The sequence below is a fragment of the Salmo salar genome, chromosome ssa07 (genome assembly GCF_905237065.1).
Source record: "Salmo salar chromosome ssa07, Ssal_v3.1, whole genome shotgun sequence".
In the NCBI taxonomy this organism is placed as follows: Eukaryota; Metazoa; Chordata; class Actinopteri; order Salmoniformes; family Salmonidae; genus Salmo; species Salmo salar.
The window spans coordinates 21,910,311-21,929,492 of NC_059448.1; the positions used below are offsets into that span (position 1 = coordinate 21,910,311).

At 40.8% G+C, this 19,182-nt stretch overlaps 1 protein-coding gene and 1 long non-coding RNA gene across 2 annotated transcripts in view; both read left to right on the forward strand.

Moving 5' to 3' along the window:
- Nucleotides 1-8,700: 8,700 nt before the first annotated feature.
- Nucleotides 8,701-19,182, forward strand: part of LOC106608706 (immunoglobulin alpha-2 heavy chain-like) — a 61,671-nt gene continuing 51,189 nt past the window's right edge. The window contains exons 1-2 of the mRNA XM_045722580.1: nt 8,701-9,025; nt 9,184-9,534. Coding sequence (XP_045578536.1) covers nt 8,701-9,025; nt 9,184-9,534 — 676 coding nt within the window. The remainder of the gene's footprint in view (nt 9,026-9,183; nt 9,535-19,182) is intronic.
- Nucleotides 9,592-10,524, forward strand: LOC106608738 (uncharacterized). Its single transcript, XR_006770582.1, has 3 exons — nt 9,592-9,773; nt 9,873-9,922; nt 10,054-10,524. It is a non-coding gene; the product is annotated as an uncharacterized lncRNA (long non-coding RNA).

The following is a 19,182-nucleotide window of genomic DNA, read 5'->3' on the forward strand; positions in this document are numbered from 1 at the left end:
GACGTACAAACTCTCGCGGTATGGTAGCTCAATATATGGTTGTTGCGTGGTAAGAAAGGTAAGGAAAAAACCAAACGCAAATGTTTTTATTTTATTTCAGATTTTCTATGGAGACCCCATTTTGAAAATCAGGCGACCCCTAGTTTGGGAAATGAATTACTAACCAATAATAGCAGGTCAAATCTGGCTCCTGCCTTGTAGTTCCTGTTAAGTCACACTGTTGTTGATGCACTTGTCACCTTTTTAATGTCAGTTAAAAAACAAACTGCAGGGAATGGCCATTAGCTCACATTTATAGAGGACTCTTTTCACATGTTTGAATCAATCTCTGATGCTGCAATATACTGTGTTGAAGTGACCGATAACACATAGGCATGTTTTACATGGTGGACATCGTGCAGTAATTATTACTGTTCTATTTCATTTCACTTGAAAATATCCTTCATTAATGTACATATAAGTGTAGATATAGTGTAAAAATCTGAAACATACTAATGTTAATCATCATCTGATTACTCAGGACTTTATTAACTTCAGAGTTCACTGTTAGAGGCAGGACTGATGATACAGTAGGCTGTCCTCTTCCTTCTCTCTGTTGGTCTCAGAACAACTAATCAGGCCTGGGGACCATCATTCCATTAGTGTAAGACAGCCAACCTCCTGCCTCTCACTCTAATCTAAAAGACAGAACGAATAGTATACACCAATGGCAGTCAGTGCTGTAGTATACACCAATAGCTCAGTTGGTAGAGCATGGCGCTTGCAACGCCAGGGTTGTGGATTCGATTCCCACGGGGGGCCAGTATTTTTTTTTAAATGTAATAAAATGTATGCACTCTACTGTAAGTTGCTCTGGATAAGAGCGTCTGCTAAATGACTAAAATGTAATGTAAATGTTTAAGATGAGGGAGGATGATCATTTTTTAACGAACATGCCCTTATTTCTATTACAGCATAGTGGATGACTGTCATTCATATTCCATTCACCCAGCTTGATGTAGCATTGATAGTTTTAGTCTACTACATGATATTCAAATTTTACTGGTACCCATCATGAGGTTGCTACAACCTAGCCTATGAATGAACATTTACAACATAAGTGCACTGGTGGAGAACATTTGGAGTAATCAAGGTGCCAGACAGTGACACATTCAATACCGCCTTGAACACTTTTGCCTGCACCTAGCTGATCAAGGGTGTAATCATTAGTCCAACAGTTGCAAACGAGAGTTTCTATTTGCTCAATGAATATACCCCTGATTACACGCAAAGACAGTTCACTTTCATAGCATCCACATACAAACAGCTCGTTGTATATATAATTCCTTCTCGTATCTATTGCTAGGTTCTAAATGAACCTTATAAATTTCACAGACGATAAGTAAAGCTTAAACCAAGTTTATTCACCCCTTGGGTCATACAGCTACATAAGACAAAATACATATTCACACAAGCACTGATATTTAACTCTTTTTCCTATGCTGAGTCTCCTCCTTCACATCTGAACAGCCAATGCATCTCTGTTTCTAGACAATACCTTAGTGATAAATGTTCTTCCACACTTCATCTGACCTGACTTCGGCCTCAAATTGCTCACTCCTCCGCAACTCACGACTGTCTTGTTGACTTGTACCAGACTGTGTTTCTTCTCTTCCCATAGGATCCCTGATGGCTAACAATAACATACCCGAACAGAGTGTAAATGTTATACATTCCCCTCTCTCCCTCAGTGACATGAATAAGTATACGCCGACGGAGATGGCAGCATCGCGACTAGCTCTTCAGCAACTCTGCAGTATTTTGTTTGTTTATGTACTATTTTTTACGTTATTAGCTCAGGAATTGTTTTGTGTCATTACATACAGCCGGGAAGAACTATTGGATATTAGAGTGGAACTTCCCCTTTCTGGAAACTCACCAGAACTTCCATCATTACAACCAGGTTTACGACTTCCCTGGAGCGGATCCTTTGTTTACTCTCCTGAGAGCAATCAAACTTATTCCAGAGGCTGACCCAAAACAACGCCGGCGAAGCAGAGGTACACGAGGCGGTCTTCTGGTCCAAGTCAGGAAGCGTGCACACCACCCACCTCTCCCGAGTATTTTACTCGCTAATGTCCAATCTCTGGATGCTAAAATTGATGAGCTCAAGGCGAGACTTGCTTTTCAGAGGGACACCAGGAAGATATACTGTCTGACTCTGTAAAGCCAGTTGGGTTCTCAGTACATCGCGCCAACAGGAACAAACATCTCTCCGGGAAGCAGAAGGGTGGAGGTATATGTTTTATGATTAACGACTTGGTGGTGTAACTGTGATAACATACAGGAACTCAAGTCCTTCTGGTCACCCGACCTAGAATAGCTCACAATTAAATGCAGAATGTACTATCTCCCGAGAGAATTTTAGTCAACAATAGCCACAGCGGTCTATACCCCCCCAAGCGGATACCACGACGACCCTCAAAGAACTTCACTGGACTTTATGCAAACTGGAAACCACATATCCTGAGGCTGCATTTATTGTAGCTGGGGATTTTAACAAAGCAAATTTGAGGAAAAGGCTCCAGAAATTCTATCAAGATTTTGATTGCTGTACTCGTGCTGCTAAAACCCTCAACCATTGTTATACTACCTTCCAGAACGCATATAAGGCCCTCCCCCACCCTCCTTTCGGAAAATCGGGCCACGATTCCATCTTGCTCCTCCCCTCCTATAGGCAGAAACTCAAACAGGAAGCACTCGTGGTGAGGACTATTCAACGCTGGTCTGACCAATCGGAATCCACGCTTCAAGATTGTTTTGATCACGTGGACTGGAATATGTTCAGAGTAGCTTCAGAAAATAATATCGACACGTGTACCGATACAGTGAATGAGTTTATCATGAAGTGCATAGGAGATGTTGTACCCACTGTGACTATTAAAATCTATCCGAACCAGAAACCATGGATAGATGGAAGCATACACCAAAACCGAAAGCGTGAACCATCGCATTTAACCAAGGCAAGAAGACTGGGAACATTGAAGAATGCAAACAGCGTAGTTATTCACTCCGCAAAGCAATCAAGCAGGCTAAATGTCTGTATAGGGACAAAGTTGAGTCCCAGTTCAACGGCTCAGACACGAGACGTATGTGGCAGGGTCTACAGACAATCATGGATTATAAAAGGAAAACCAGCCACGTCCCGGACACCGACGTCTTGCTTCCGGACAGGCTGAATACCTTCTTTACTCATTTTGAGGATAATACATTTTCCCCCCGACACGGCCCACTACCAAGGACTATGGCTTTCCTTCTCCGGGCCCGACCTGAGTAAGATATTTAAGCGTGTTAACCCTTGCTAGGCTGCCGGCCCAGATGGTATCCATAGCCGCGTCCTCAGAGCATGCACAGACCAGCTGGCTGGTGTGTTTACAGACATATTCAATCTCTCCCTATCCCAGTCCCCACATGCTTCAAGATGGCCACCATTGCCCCATAGCACTCACCTCTGTCATCATGAAGTGCTTTGAGAGATTAGTCAAGGATCATATCAGCTCCACCTTACCTGCCACCCTAGACCCTCTTCAATTTGTTTACCGCCCCAAAAGATCCACAGACGATGCAATCACCACCACACTGCACACTGCCCTGTCCCATCTGGACAAGAGGCATACCTACAGTGAGGGAAAAAAGTATTTGATCCCCTGCTGATTTTGTACGTTTGCCCACGGACAAAGAAATGATCAGTCTATAACTTTAACGGTAGGTTTACTTGAACAGTGAGAGACAGAATAACAACAAAAAAATCCAGAAAAACACATGTCAAAAATGTCATAAATTGATTTGCATTTTAATGAGGGAAATAAGTATTTGACCCTCTACAGCCAAAATGGGAGCCACCTAGAAAACTACAATTTCTGGCAAGTTTTGCCAAAAACCAGCCTGAAATTCTTTCTAAAGACTGTTGACATCTAGTGGAAGCCCTAGGAACTGCAATCTGGGAGGACTTCGCCTTATAATAAAAGTGATGGCCATTGAAAATAGTGGTAGGCTGAATTATTTTTGGGGGGATGGTTTGTCCTCGGGGTTTCGCCTGCCATATCAGTTCTGTTATACTCACAGACATAATTTAACAGTTTTAGAAACTTTAGAGTGTTTTCTATCCAAATCTTATATGCATATCCTAGCTTCTGGGCCTGAGTAACAGGCAGTTTACTTTGGGCACGCTTTTCATCCGGACGTCAAAATACTGCCCCCTACCCAAGAGAGGTTAAGATAACCTTCGGGCCGACTGGGAGCCCAAGGCTGGTTAGGAGACACCGCAAGAGACACTATGTAATTGTGCTGAACTGAGAGAATATTAGGGTAGCACTGTAATTCATTCATCTTATGCTGTCTTCCCTGCTCCTCTGTTTTACCTCTTTCCTTTTCTGTCTTCTCCCCACCACCTTTCTTCCTCTTTATAATGCACACCATAGGTGCATTGAAGTACAGATTGAACTTGAATTTATAATAGAATATTACAATTATAATATTTATAATGCATGTATTATGTATTTGTAACACCTTGATAAGGAACTTTCAATGAAGCGTTTCACATTCTCCACTGGTTGAAATTAAGTATTTTATTGGAACACTACACCTATCCTGTGTCCTCAGATTAATGCAGATGAAGGGAGTTAGATATGCATTGGTGTATTTATGTATATATGAATTACAAATCAGCCTTTGCTTAAATCTTGTTTCTAGTCTATTGCATAGTTACAATGTGTAATCATTGATGTCCCATGAGCAGGAGTGGTAAACACTGTTGAAGTGTATAGTTGTACTACATACATCCAGACACAGCATCATTCAAAGAATGGTGTTTGATACACCTGGTATTGGATATGACTGAAAGAGAATGTCTCACAGAGATTCATACCTGAACCGCACCTTTATTTGCCAAGGAAGAGTACATGATCAATGAATATGTTCAATGTACAAGCTACAATGTGGGGATCTTTTGCGTGGTAATAACTACAGTACATGTATACAGGACTTGCATCCTTGGCACAATAAAGTTATTATATTCTACTCAATCCATATGTTTCATTAATGCCATTCAGACTTGAAGTTGATACAACAACTAGGATAGCTGAGGTTCATAGATAGGTTCTGAACTAATATTCATAGATTTTAGGGTCCATACACAGATTGGCTACATACTGTAGCTAGCTACACATCCATAGGCATACAGTTATTTTCATCCTCCACTACACAATAAGCAAATAAATAGTTAGCTAGCTATGTTACTTCAGCTGTATTGCCTATATAAGCAAGGCAAGCTAACACAATTGTACTTTCAATATGCAGTAAATGCTTTAGCTAGCTATATTCTTTAAATCCACTGTTTCACAAAACGACAGCCTGCTTTGCTGGATTTCACAGGAGTCCCTAAAACATTAAACAACACGAATTACAAATGCATTCTCATGTCATAACAATAGCAAGCTAGCTGGCTAATGTTAGCTAGTCAGCTAACTTGCTAAATAGCGATTTTCATAAAATTAACTTTATGACAAAAAAATATGCACAAACATTTGCCTCAACATTAACTTAGATCTCTGTTGTGTGTTAGAGATTTGGTAATTTTTTTATCGGGTGACCCTAAGGGGCAAAGTACCCATCAGTAGACAATTGCATTGTATTGATCACTTCTAAAGACACATAAAGAGTTTAGCCAAAATAGCCTTTGTCATTATGTTTTTCTTCCCTTAGTACACTGCTCAAAAAAATAAAGGGAACACTTAAACAACACAATGTAACTCCAAGTCAATCACACTTCTCTGAAATCAAACTGTCCACTTAGGAAGCAACACTGATTGACAATACATTTCACATGCTGTTGTGCAAACGGAATAGACAACAGGTGGAAATTATAGGCAATTAGCAAGACACCCCCAATAAAGGAGTGGTTCTGCAGGTGGTAACCACAGACCACTTCTCAGTTCCTATGCTTCCTGGTTGATGTTTGGTCACTTTTGAATGCTGGCGGTGCTTTCACTCTAGTGGTAGCATGAGACGGAGTCTACAACCCACACAAGTGGCTCAGGTAGTGCAGCTCATCCAGGATGGCACATCAATGCGAGCTGTGGCAAGATGGTTTGCTGTGTCTGTCAGCGTAGTGTCCAGACCATGGAGGCGCTACCAGGAGACAGGCCAGTACATCAGGAGACGTGGAGGAGGCCGTAGGAGGGCAACAACCCAGCAGCAGGTCCGCTACCTCCGCCTTTGTGCAAGGAGGAGCAGGAGGAGCACTGCCAGAGCCCTGCAAAATGACCTCCAGCAGGCCACAAATGTGCATGTGTCTGCTCAAACGGTCAGAAACAGACTCCATGAGGGTGGTATGAGGGCCCGACGTCCACAGGTGGGGGTTGTGCTTACAGCCCAACACCGTGCAGGACGTTTGGCATTTGCCAGAGAACACCAAGATTGGCAAATTCGCCACTGGCGCCCTGTGCTCTTCACAGATGAAAGCAGGTTCACACTGAGCACGTGACAGACGTAACAGAGTCTGGAGACGCCATGGAGAACGTTCTGCTGATGCTATGGACTGGCCCGCCCGTTCCCCAGACCTGAATCCAATTGAGCACATCTGGGACATCATGTCTCGCTCCATCCACCAACGCCACGTTGCACCACAGACTGTTCAGGAGTTGGCGGATGCTTTAGTCCAGGTCTGGGAGGAGATCCCTCAGGAGACCATCCGCACCTCATCAGGAGCATGCCCAGGCTTTGTAGGGAGGTCATACAGGCACGAGGAGGCCACACACACTACTGAGCCTCATTTTGACTTGTTTTAAGGACATTACATCAAAGTTGGATCAGCCTGTAGTGTGGTTTTCCACTTAAATTTTGAGTGTGACTCCAAATCCAGACCTCCATGGGTTGATAAATTGGATTTCCATTGATTATTTTTGTGTGATTTTGTTGTCAGCACATTCAACTATGTAAAGAAAAAAGTATTTAATAAGATTATTTCATTCATTCAGATCTAGGATGTGTTATTTTAGTGTTCCCTTTATTTTTTTGAGCAGTATATTTCCTGTCTTGACTTTGCACTGATCACAGCCCCCTACTCCGAAAAGCACCTTATAAGGATAATATGATTGAGGTCTTGACGTAGAGGAGGGGCCAGTGAGGGCACGCATCACTTCCTGTGGTGTGAGTGACAGTAAGGAGCAGCTCAGTGTAGAGCGAGACCTGCTGAGGTGAACATCACTGGGCTTCTCATAGACTAACACTGTGGGATGAAATGTCCCTTATGCTCGCTCTCTCTCTCTGTGTGTGTGTCTCTGTCTCTCTCTCTGTGTGTGGAAGAGTAAATACCTGGGTGATTTGAGGGCGTAGGGGGTCTTTACACACCTCTCTCTCTTCATCTGTTCATCTGAACACCAGACCCCTGCCATTCAGTTAGATGTGCAAAGTATGTCAAGAATACATACAACAAGCTAAAATCATTTTCCAAACCCTAAACTGTGCAGGTTTTCTTGAACTATGGGTCCTGAGTTATGAGAATACATCTATAATCACACTATTTCTGCTTACTTTGGGTCATTGGAGGACGATTTGGGTCATGGGAGGACAGTCAATTTATCACTTGGGTCTCGTGTTGAAAACATTTAACAACCCTAAAGCATATAATTAGAGGACAAAGTGCAGATAAAGATTGAGTGTCTCAATAATTTTGTCAACTCTTCCTTCATGAAAAAAAGAAGGTATGGGTAACAAACAAATTAAGCCAACATATGTTATTCAATGCTATTGCGCTTACAACTAATATTAGTATTTATTGTTGGAGCCTTATGATGAAAACCAACAGCCAGGAATGCAGCTTTTATGCAGTGGTGGGTAAATTTACATTATGGATTACCTTAACCTTTGGGCTGGGCTGGGTTGGGTCGGTAGTATTAGCAGCACCAGAGATCATTCACGGTTTCCTGTCCAAACATCAAAAGAGAAATAATTTCACAAAATGTTTAATTTCTCTAAAAAAGATGCAGGAGTATCAAACAAATATTTGAGTGTCTTGATCAGGTAACTGAATTGGGGCGGCAGGTAGCCTAGTGGTTAATCCCTGAGCTGACAAGGTACAAATCTGTCATTCTGTCCCTGAACAAGGCAGTTAACCCACTGTTCCTAGGCCGTCATTGAAAATAAGAATTTGTTCTTAACTGACTTGCCTAGTTAATTAAAGGTAAAATAAAAATGTAATTAAATTGCATAATAATGTCTTCTTAAAAAGTAATTCCCGGGAAGCTCAAACTATGGTAAGCCAGAGGACACATTTCTAAGATTGTAGTCAGCCAATAAAATCTCTCCTTTCAGTATTCCCTCCTACTGCATGAAAGGTACATGTAAAGTGCCATCATATATAGGGTGCATGTAAAGTGCCCCACTGTCAGACCCACACACTATACAGTGCAGAAGGGACTAATGTTACAATGATGAATAGAGAAGTATTTTTGTTTTACATCAACTTGGGTAAGTGTAAGACATTTTAATTGAATTCCTACATTCGTAGTATGTAGTTTGAATATGATAGGTGAAGTAGGATGTTCTGTCTGTAACGAGTGGAAATGGTTTATCCATGTATTTGTCTTTGATCCATTTTGTTTATTTGCTTTGACAGTTGGTGCTTTTACCAAAACAAACGTAATCCAACCAACCCCTGTGATGGTTACTGAGCTGGGAGGAACTCTGACTCTCACTTGCTTTTGTCCGAATGTGTCGGTGATCAGATTTAATTGGTTCAAGCAGATATTTGGACAGAAACCACTCTACATGGCATCATCTCTTTATGTTGGCCAAGATAGTTATTATTCCAACAACTTTATTAAGGACTTTACTGAGACCAAACGTTTGGGTGTGAGGAGAGGACTCTACAGCTGTAACTTGACCATATCCAAGACAGAGACAGGGGACTCAGCTAGATACTATTGTTCCACTACAGCCATCTATGAGCTCACATTTGGAGAGGGAACTGTTTTAATTGTCAAAGGTGACTAAATATTTGCTTCTTCAATTTCAAAATGGGTGGCCCTGTATATTGGTATGTTCGTATGACTGCTACGTCAAATGCTAGTTATGAATTCATGGCCTTTTATGTATTTCACCAACACATCTTAGTCTTACTTAGGTCTCTCTCTCTGTCTTCAGACTCAGAGTCCAACAGCATGTCTGTGCTCCAGCAGCCTGTGTCTGAGTCAGTCCAGCCAGGAGACTCTGTGACTCTGAACTGTACAATACACACTGAGACCTGTGTAGGAGAACACAGTGTCTATTGGTTCAGACGTGGCTCAGGAGAATCCCGTCCAGGAATCATTTACACCCATGGAGACAGGAGTGATCAGTGTGAGAAGAGCTCTGAGGCTGGGTCTCCTACACAGAGTTGTGTCTACAACCTCCCCAAGAGGAACCTCAGCCTCTCTGATGCTGGAAGTTACTACTGTGCTGTGGCTTCATGTGGGGAGATACTGTTTGGGAACGGGACCCAGCTGGACATTGAGGGTATATGATACAGCTTATATTTTATTTTATATCTACTGTATAGTCTACTGTGTAGAACATACACTTACTTGCTATTCTGGTTTCATCTATTACTGTTTGAATTTCAACAGACCATAGAACAGATCCTCTTGTCTTGGTGTCCTGCCTGGGTGTAGCATTAGGTGTCACGTTCACCTTGATCATTGTCCTGGTTTGCATCATGTACAAGATGAACAACACAACATGTGTGCAGTGCAGAGGTAAGTTACTATCCCTTGCTACATTGATGTCACCATTTGTTGTTGTTTCAGTAGTGGAAGAAGTAGAATTATCCTAATCTTTTGTGTCATTCTTTTTAGGACTCGTCTCTCAGACCAGAGGTCCTGCAGTTACCCAGTCAGATGCAGGGGTAAGCAGAAATGATTGTATATTGTTTGAAGTCTATTGTGAAGCCTGTCTTTAAACAACTTCACTATTGTGGGTAACAAATTATACGTTTAAAATAATTGAATGTCAACAATGCTATTTTGTGCTTCACAGGACCAAGATGGAAACAGTCTCCATTACGTAGCTCTGAATCTGAGCAACAAGAAGAACAGGTCTAGAAGACAGAGAGGTCACATGGAGACAGTGGTGTACGCTGGAATCAGACAGTAGAACTGGATGAATGAAACAATTATCATTTTATACTAGATAACTCTTTAATAACTAGTTCTAGCTTCATTAACTATCTATGAATGCATAAGCAGTCAAACGTGATAAAAACAGTGGTCATAGCTTTTTTGTTATACAATGTTGAAATAATTGAATGCATTGCTATTTTTTGTTGTTGTTGAATAATAATTATAATAATAATAATAATAATAGTAATAATTAGGGGGGTGCTTATATTTGTCTTGGTACACAAGTGTGTAATGGAAATGTTTTTTTTGTTGCTAATCCCAACTCCCCCTGAGGCACCCACAGGGAGTGGGTTCATAGCCAGGGTCACCATTGTACAGCACACCTGGAGCAATTAGGGTGCCATGCTCAAGGGCAACTCGACAGATTTTTATTATTTGTATTGAATTTGTTGTGCCCATTTTAGCAACAGTAAACTAGTTACTTGTGTAAAGAAAAATAAATAGTTTCCAACTGTTTGAATTTGAATAAATTGAACCCATTGTATACTATGATGATATGGCGCTTCTTACAGACGGATGCTCTTAACTGTCTCAGACATTATGGTCTGTTTACAAAGCTTTGTGGTGAAGGTGGAGGTGTTGCAGTAACTTTCCACTGATGGAAACTAACCTCTTATAGACATTTAACACAGGAAGACTGACCTGCACCCACACTACTCTCTACTTTGTCCCTTAGGGCCCTGTATTGTTCACACCCCTTGGTGTGAAACAGCACCTTAGTGCAACAAGGACCTCTCAACACAAATGTGTAGGTCAAAGTTTACTTAATTATGTGACAGTACCACATCATGTTACGGTAAATGATTTAGGCCTCTTGCAATAGATCTACTCATAGTGAAAGTTGCACAACAGCCAGCACCACAGAAGGAGCACAGGCCATAGTCAGCCGTCATTATTTTTTTTATTTTAAGACATAACATAATAAACCATACAATTTTACTCCATACATCTCTATTCTCTGTCTACAGAACATCTCTGCCACCACATATACAAATATACAATATGATTAAAAGTAATAGCAGTTTAGCTGAATGTGTCAGGCTCCATCACACCATTAGAAATGGAGGAACACCAAGACACATCTATTTCTTATCACAGATGAAGTGCCTTTTTATTGAACCTTTATTTAATTATGTTTAGTCTAGTTGAAATTATTATTATATTTTTTTTTTCAAGAGAGACCTTGTGCTTGCACACCCCAAGAATCTCTGTGACTCTACATACCTCATAGATATACAGTTGAAGTCGGAAGTTTACATACAGTGAGGGAATAAAGTATTTGATCCCCTGCTGATTTTGTACGTTTGCCCACTTACAAAGAAATGATCAGTCTATAATTTTAATGGTAGGTTTATTTGAACAGTGAGAGAGAATTTGAGACAGAATAACAACAACAAAAACCAGAAAAACGCATGTCAAAAACGTTATAAATTGATTTGCATTTTAATGAGGGAAATAAGTATTTGACCCTCTCTCAATCAGAAAGATTTCTGGCTCCCAGGTGTCTTTTATACAGGTAACGAGCTGAGATTAGGAGCACACTTAAAAGGAGTGCTCCTAATCTCAGTTTGTTACCTGTATAAAAGACACCTGTCCACAGAAGCAATCAATCAATCAGATTCCAAACTCTCCACCATGGCCAAGACCAAAGAGCTCTCCAAGGATGTCAGGGACAAGATTTTAGACCTACACAAGGCTGGAATGGGCTACAAGACCATCGCCAAGCAGCTTGGTGAGAAGGTGACAACAGTTGGTGCGATTATTCGCAAATGGAAGAAACACAAAAGAACTGTCATCTCCCTCGGCCTGGGGCTCCATGCAAGATCTCACCTCGTGGAGTTGCAATGATCATGAGAACGGTGAGGAATCAGCCCAGAACTACCCAGGAGGATCTTGTCAATGATTTCAAGGCAGCTGGGACCATAGTCACCAAGAAAACAATTGGTAACACACTACGCCGTGATGGACTGAAATCCTGCAGCGCCCACAAGGTCCCCCTGCTCCAGAAAGATGGAGACAGTCTCCATTACGTAGCTCTGAATCTGAGCAACAAGAAGAACAGGTCTAGAAGACAGAGAGGTCACATGGAGACAGTGGTGTACGCTGGAATTAGACAGTAGAACTGGATGAATGAACCAATGATCCTTTTATACTAGATAACTCTTTATTAACTACTTCTATCTTCATTAACTCTATCTATGAATGCATAAGCAGTCAAATCTGATGAAAACAGTGGTCATAGCTTTTTTGTTATTCAAAGATGAAATAATAGAATGCATTGCTTCTCTGACAAACATTTTTTTTTAAATAATAATAATATTTAGGGGTGGTGCTTTTATTTGTCTTGGTACACAAGTGTGTAATGGAAATGTTATTTTGTTACTAACCCCAACTCCCCCTGAGACACCCGCAGGGAGTGGGTTCACAGCCACTTATGGTTAAGTGCCTTGCTCAAGGACACAGCGACAGATTATTATTATTTTTATTGTATTTGTTGTGCCCATTTTAGCAACAGTTGCTTGTGGTAAAGAAAAATAAAGTGTTTCCAACTGTTTGAATTTGATTCAGTTGAACTCATTGCATACTATGATGATATGGCGCATTGTACAGACGGATGCTCTTAACTGTCTCAGACATTATGGTCTGTTTACAAAGCTTTGTGGTGAAGGTGGTGGTGTTGCAGTAACTTTCCACTGATGGAAACTAACCTCTTATAGACATTTAACACAGGAAGACTGACCTGCACCCACACTACTCTCTACTTTGTCCCTTAGGGCCCTGTATTGTTCACACCCTTTGGAATGAAACAGCACCTTAGTGCAACAAGGACCTCTCAACACAAATGTGTAGGTCAAAGTTGACTTAATTATGTGAAGTCTAGCAGTACCACATCATGTTACGGTAAATGATTTAGGCCTCTTGCAACAGAACTACTCATAGTGAAAGTTGCACAACAGCCACTACCACAGAATGAGGACAGGCTTTAGTCAGGCCTCATTCTGTTGTAGTGTTATTTTTTTAAATGATGTCTTCTGCCTACTTATTGCATGTGACACACCCCCTCACATACACAGCAACCTATTTATAGGTAAGCTTTGTTCTGCTATGAACAAAACATGAGGTTGTAACTAGCTACACTTTGGTGAGGCCTGCTGGACTTCTGCGCAGGACCATCTCTTTCTCTCTCTCTCTCTATCTCTCTCTCTCTCTCTGAGTCTCTCTCTCTCTCTTTATCTTTCTCCTTCATTCTCTGTCTCTCTCTCTCTCTCTTTATCTTTCTCCTTCATTCTCTGAGTCTCTCTCTCTCTCTCTTTAACTTTCTCCTTCATTCTCTGAGTCTCTCTCTCTATCTTTCTCCTTCATTCTCTGAATCTCTCTCTCTCTCTCTCTCTCTGTCTTTCTCTCTATGTGATTTCCAGCAGGATGTCTCAGTGGTGTCAGTCAGTTGTATCACATACTCTATACTAGCTCTTCAAGTTGTCCATTTTAGCAGCAGTAGACCACTATTTTCATGAGGCAGCTTGATATCTACATATATATTCAACTGAACTGTCTATTGGGTCATTTGACCTAGACTTCTGAAGTACTTTGCCCCACACACATGACAGTTTTAAGTGTGATGTAAAGTATCATCATCTGGGACAAGAAGAAAGAGCCTCCTCATATTTATATGATGGGAGGGCTTATATCCGTCCATACATTGGACAATAAATTGTGTATGAGATATTGTAGACAGTATGAGCTGTATTTATGTCTTATAAAGGATAAATACACAGTCACATTCAGTGAAAAAAAGTGCAATTAACATAGTCATTCAAACTTGCAATGTGATGAAGTTGTGCAACACATGTTCAAGCTGTACAACAACATGAATGTACAGCGTTTGTTGCATTCATGAGCCAATCAAATTTGAACATCCAGATCAGATGGTACCGGAGATCAACCAATGAAAGCAAACACAAGTTTCCTTTCTCTTCTGTAGAGAGACTGCATTTCACACAGGTCAATATCATCACTTGAAGGAACAAGCAAGATGGACCAACTCTTCATCTTTCTTTTCATCTGGAAAGCTTGTAAGTAAAATCTAGCTCAATTTACTAATCTTATAACTGTTAAACATACATTACAGGTTCTTACTATATTTGGTACATGTGTTTGCAACATGGTCCATTTATTATTTTAATTCAGGTACATCTAAAACACAAATAATTGTTCAGCCTGCTTCTTTCCAGAAGGAGGCAATGTGGCTATTGATTGCCACATGACCAGTGAGAACGTCAACTACATGATGTGGTACAAACTCACCACCAGCACTGTGCTTCAATACATTGCTAAATCGTCAAAGTACGAGAGTGATGTGCAATTCTACAACGCATTTGATGAGGGTGATTCTCTGTGTTGGCTGGCAAAAACACATTTCACCTCAACATTTCTGCCACATGGCAAGAGGACCTTGGGACCTACAACTGTGGGAAGATTTTCTTGAATCATATGCTGTTTGCTGATGGAATCTTGTTAATGCTGACAGGTGAAAATATAACAAAATACTTTATTTTGTTTATATACACCATCGTTCAAAAGTTTGGGGTCACTTAGAAATGTCCTTATTTTTGAAAGAAAAGCACATTTTCTGTCCATTAAAATAACATCAAATTGATCAGAAATACAGTTTAGACATTGCTAATGTTGCAAATGACTGCTGTAGCTGGAAACGGCAGATTTTGTTATGGGATATCTACATCGGTGTACAGAGGCCCATTATCAGCAACCATCACTCCTGTGTTCCAATGGCACGTTGTGTTAGCTAATCCACGTTTTTCATTTTAAAAGGATAAATGATCATTAGAAACAGTTTTGCAATCATGCTAGCTCAGCTGAAAACTGTTGTTCTGATTAAAGAAGCAATAAAACTGGTCTTCTATAGACTAGTTGAGTATCTGGAGCATCAGCATTTGTTGGTTACAGGCTCAAAATGGCCAGAAACAAAGTATTTTCCTCTGAAACTCGTCAGTCTATTCTATTCTGAGAAATGAAGGCTATTCCATCCGAGAAATTGCCAAGAAACTGAAGATCTCGTACAACGCTGTGTACTACTCCCTTCACAGAATAGTGCAAACTGGCTCTAACCAGAATAGAAAGAGGGGTGGGAGGCCCTGGTGCACAACTGAGCAAGAGGACAAGTACATTAGAGTGTCTAGTTTGAGAAACAGACGCCTCACATGTCCTCAACTGGCAGCTTCGTTAAATAGTACCTGCAAAACACCAGTCTCAATGTCTTTCAGTTCTGGTTAGAGCCAGTTTGCGCTGTTCTGTCTGTAATGTTACATGCATCTCTATGCAATGTACATTCTGTAAAGATCAATTAAATGCTCAACAAATAAGCATTGCTGATAGATTGTCATAAAAAATAATAGCTGGCCTTCCTCTATTTCTGTGAGGACAGACGCCGGGGACAAGAAGCAGATACAGGGAGTGAACATTTAATGAATAATGAACATGAAACAGAACAGGAACTGAATACGGAAAGCGTCTGGACAGGGGAAACGGAAACGACAACAATGCTGATACAGGGAACACACAGGGAAGCACACAGAAAGAGGGAAGGCAATCAACAAATTAAAAGAGTCCAGGTGAGTCCAATGACACCCTGCTGCGTGTGCTGGTGACCGGTGATGAAGCACAGGTGCGCGTAAAGATGGTGACAGGTGTGTGTAATGAAGGCAGTCTGGCACTCTTGAGTGCCAGAGAGGGAGAGCAGGAGCAAGTGTGAAGGGAGGACAGATGTCCAAACGTCAGGGCAATCAGATAAATGTGTCAACATTAAATAAATAGAGTATATATATTTTTTTTTTTACAAGAAACTGCCATTTAACTTTCCTTACAGCTAGTATTCAGTTTATTTGTGCATTTCATTATATTAAGCTTTCTTGGAAGTAATAGGTCACTGTACTTCTGATCTTTGTGATCTTTGTTCTTTTTTTCCATAGAATGTCTGCCTGTCACTGTTCCACTGACTGTCAGGTCATTGTAGTAGTGTACAGTCTGAACAGTCATGCATTTTGTAGTGTTTTCTTCCACAGGAGAATATAAACATTATATAGTAGATCATGCTGTTATAATAATGTACAGTGCCTTGAAAAAGTATTCATCCCCCTAGGTGTTTCTCCTATTTTGTTGTATTACAACCTGTAATTTAAATAGATTTTTATTTGGATTTCATGTAATGGACACACACAAAATAGTCCAAATTGGTGAAGTGAAATGAAAAAAATTACTTGTTTCAAAAAATTCTAAACAGAAAAGTGGTTCGTGCTTATGTATTCACCCCCTTTGCTATGAAGCCCCTAAATAAGATCTGGTGCAACCAATTACCTTCAGAAGTCACATAATTAGTTAAATAAAGTCCACCTGTGTGCAATCTAAGTGTTACATGATCTGTCACATTATCTCAGTATATATACACCCGTTCTGAAAGGCCCCAGAGTCTGCAACACCACTAAGCAAGCGGTACCATGAAGAACAAGGAGCTCTCCAAACAGGTCAGGGACAAAGTTGTGGAGAAGTACAGATCAGGGTTGGGTTATAAAAAAATATCAGAAACTTTGAACATCCCACGGAGCACCATTAAATCCATTATTAAAAAATTGAAAGAATATGGCACCACAACAAACCTGCCAAAAGAGGGCCGCCCACCAAAACTCACAGACCAGGCAAGGAGGGCATTAATCAGAGGCAACAAAGAGACCAAAGATAACCCTGAAGGAGCAGCAAAGCTCCACAGCGGAGATTGGAGTATCTGTCCATAGGACCACTTTAAGCTGTACACTCCACAGAGATGGACTTTACGGAAGAGTAGCCAGAAAAAAGATATTGCTTAAAGAAAAATAAGCAACCACGCTTTTGTGTTCGCCATAAGGCATGTGGGAGACTCCCCATACATATGGAAGAAGGTACTCTGGTCAGATGAGACTAGAATGTAGTTTTTTGGCCATCAAGGAAAACGCTATATCGTTGCGCAAACCCAACACCTCTCATCACACTGAGAACACCATCCCCACAGTGAAGCATGGTGGTGGCAGCATCATGCTGTGGGGATGTCTTTCATTGGCAGAGACTGGGAAACTGGTCAGAATTGAAGTGATGATGGATGCCGTTAAATTCAGGGAAATTCATAAGGGAAACCTGTTTCAGTCTTCCAGAGATTTGAGACTGGGACGGAGGTTCACCTTCCAGCAAGACAATGACCTTAAGCATACTGCTAAAGCAACACTTGAGTGGTTTAAGGGAAAACACGTTTTTTTTGTCTTATTTCTTGTTTGTTTCACAATAAAAAATATTTTGGTGGTAGGCATGTTGTGTAAATCAAATGATACAAACCTCCCCAAAACCCATTTTAATTCCAGTTTGTAAGACAACAAAATAGGAAAAATGCCAAGAGGGTGAAGACTTTCGCAAGCCACTGTATGTTATCATGGCTCCACCCCCCTCAGATACAAGACAGTGACGTGTTGAACCACACCACAAATTTCTTGTTGACAAACTATAGTTTTGGCAAGTCAGTTAGGACATCTACTTTGTGCATGACACAAGTCATTTTTCCAACAATTGTTTACAGACAGATTATTTCACTTATAATTCACTGTATCACAATTCCAGTGGGTCAGAAGTTTACATACACCAAGTTGACTGTACCTTTAAACAACTTGAAAATTCTACAAAATGATGTCATGCTTTAGAAGCTTCTGAGTCATCATTTGAGTCAATTGGAGGTGTACCTGTGGATGTATTTCAAGGCCTACCTTCAAACTCAGTGCCTCTTTGCTTGACATCATGGGAAAATCAAAATAAATCAGCCAAGAACTATAGGGAGTAGTTCGATGTAAATCTCTGGTTGTCCATCAGAGTTCACAATGTCCTTCTTAGTTGTAGGCTTCTTTGTCTCAGAGTGTTCTTAGAATGGATACCTCAGATGAACACACACAGTGGTGAGAGGGATCTGTCCTTCCCTCTCGTCTTTGGTCAGTTGTCCTAGACTACTTTACATACCCAGCTGCAGACTGTGAATGTTTGGTTTAGTCTTTACCTTCTTCACTCGTCGAGAGTTTCAGAGGGGCTTACCATTTTCTGGTCTTGTAGTATTAACCATTTAAACGTGTGGACCATGTCCACGTCCATGGTCACCTCACACCATCCACCTGCTTGGTCTAATGTAAATTTCGTTACAAAGGGTTTTATACTTGTGGCCACTGACTGAGCATAGATTTAAATGCAAAATAATTTTCTCATTTTAGAAGGCTGAAATCACATTGTCACACAATTCACATCTTCACAAAAGTAGTCTTATACTTAATCATTTATTTTATACAACATTTAGATGCAAACCTGATAACTAGGACGTGTACACGTACAGAGTTACAGTTATCTTGTTATACCATCCGTAATAACATCACAAAACACTAAATTATATGAGATGATTATTGTTTGGATCCCCACCAACCATTCCAAACATTTGGATTTCAAAACTAATCTTCCAATGTCCAGTCTTTTGATGTAAGAGATTTTAGGCAAGAGTCTCTCTCTATACCAAGCACATTCATTTGTTGGATAGTGAGAGGCAGAGGGAGAAAGTTGGAAACAATTTACGACCGGTTGTTAAGTCATAAAACTGGGCCAACTCCCTCAGGAGATGGGTGTCTGGCTATCTTCAAACCTTTGGTTAGCGGCACCTTTGATCCTCAGCAAGGAGAGAGAGTTCTTGGGGACCTTCAATGCAGCAGAATGTTTTTGGTACCGTTCCCCAGATTTTTCCCTGTACAGGTAATTCCTTCGACATCATGGCTTGGTTTTTACTCTGACATGCACTGTCAACTGTGGAACCTTATATAGACAGGTGTGTGCCTTTCCAAATCATGTCCAATCAATTGAATTTACCACAGGTGGACTCCAACTTGTAGAAACATCTCAAGGATGATCAATGGAAACAGGA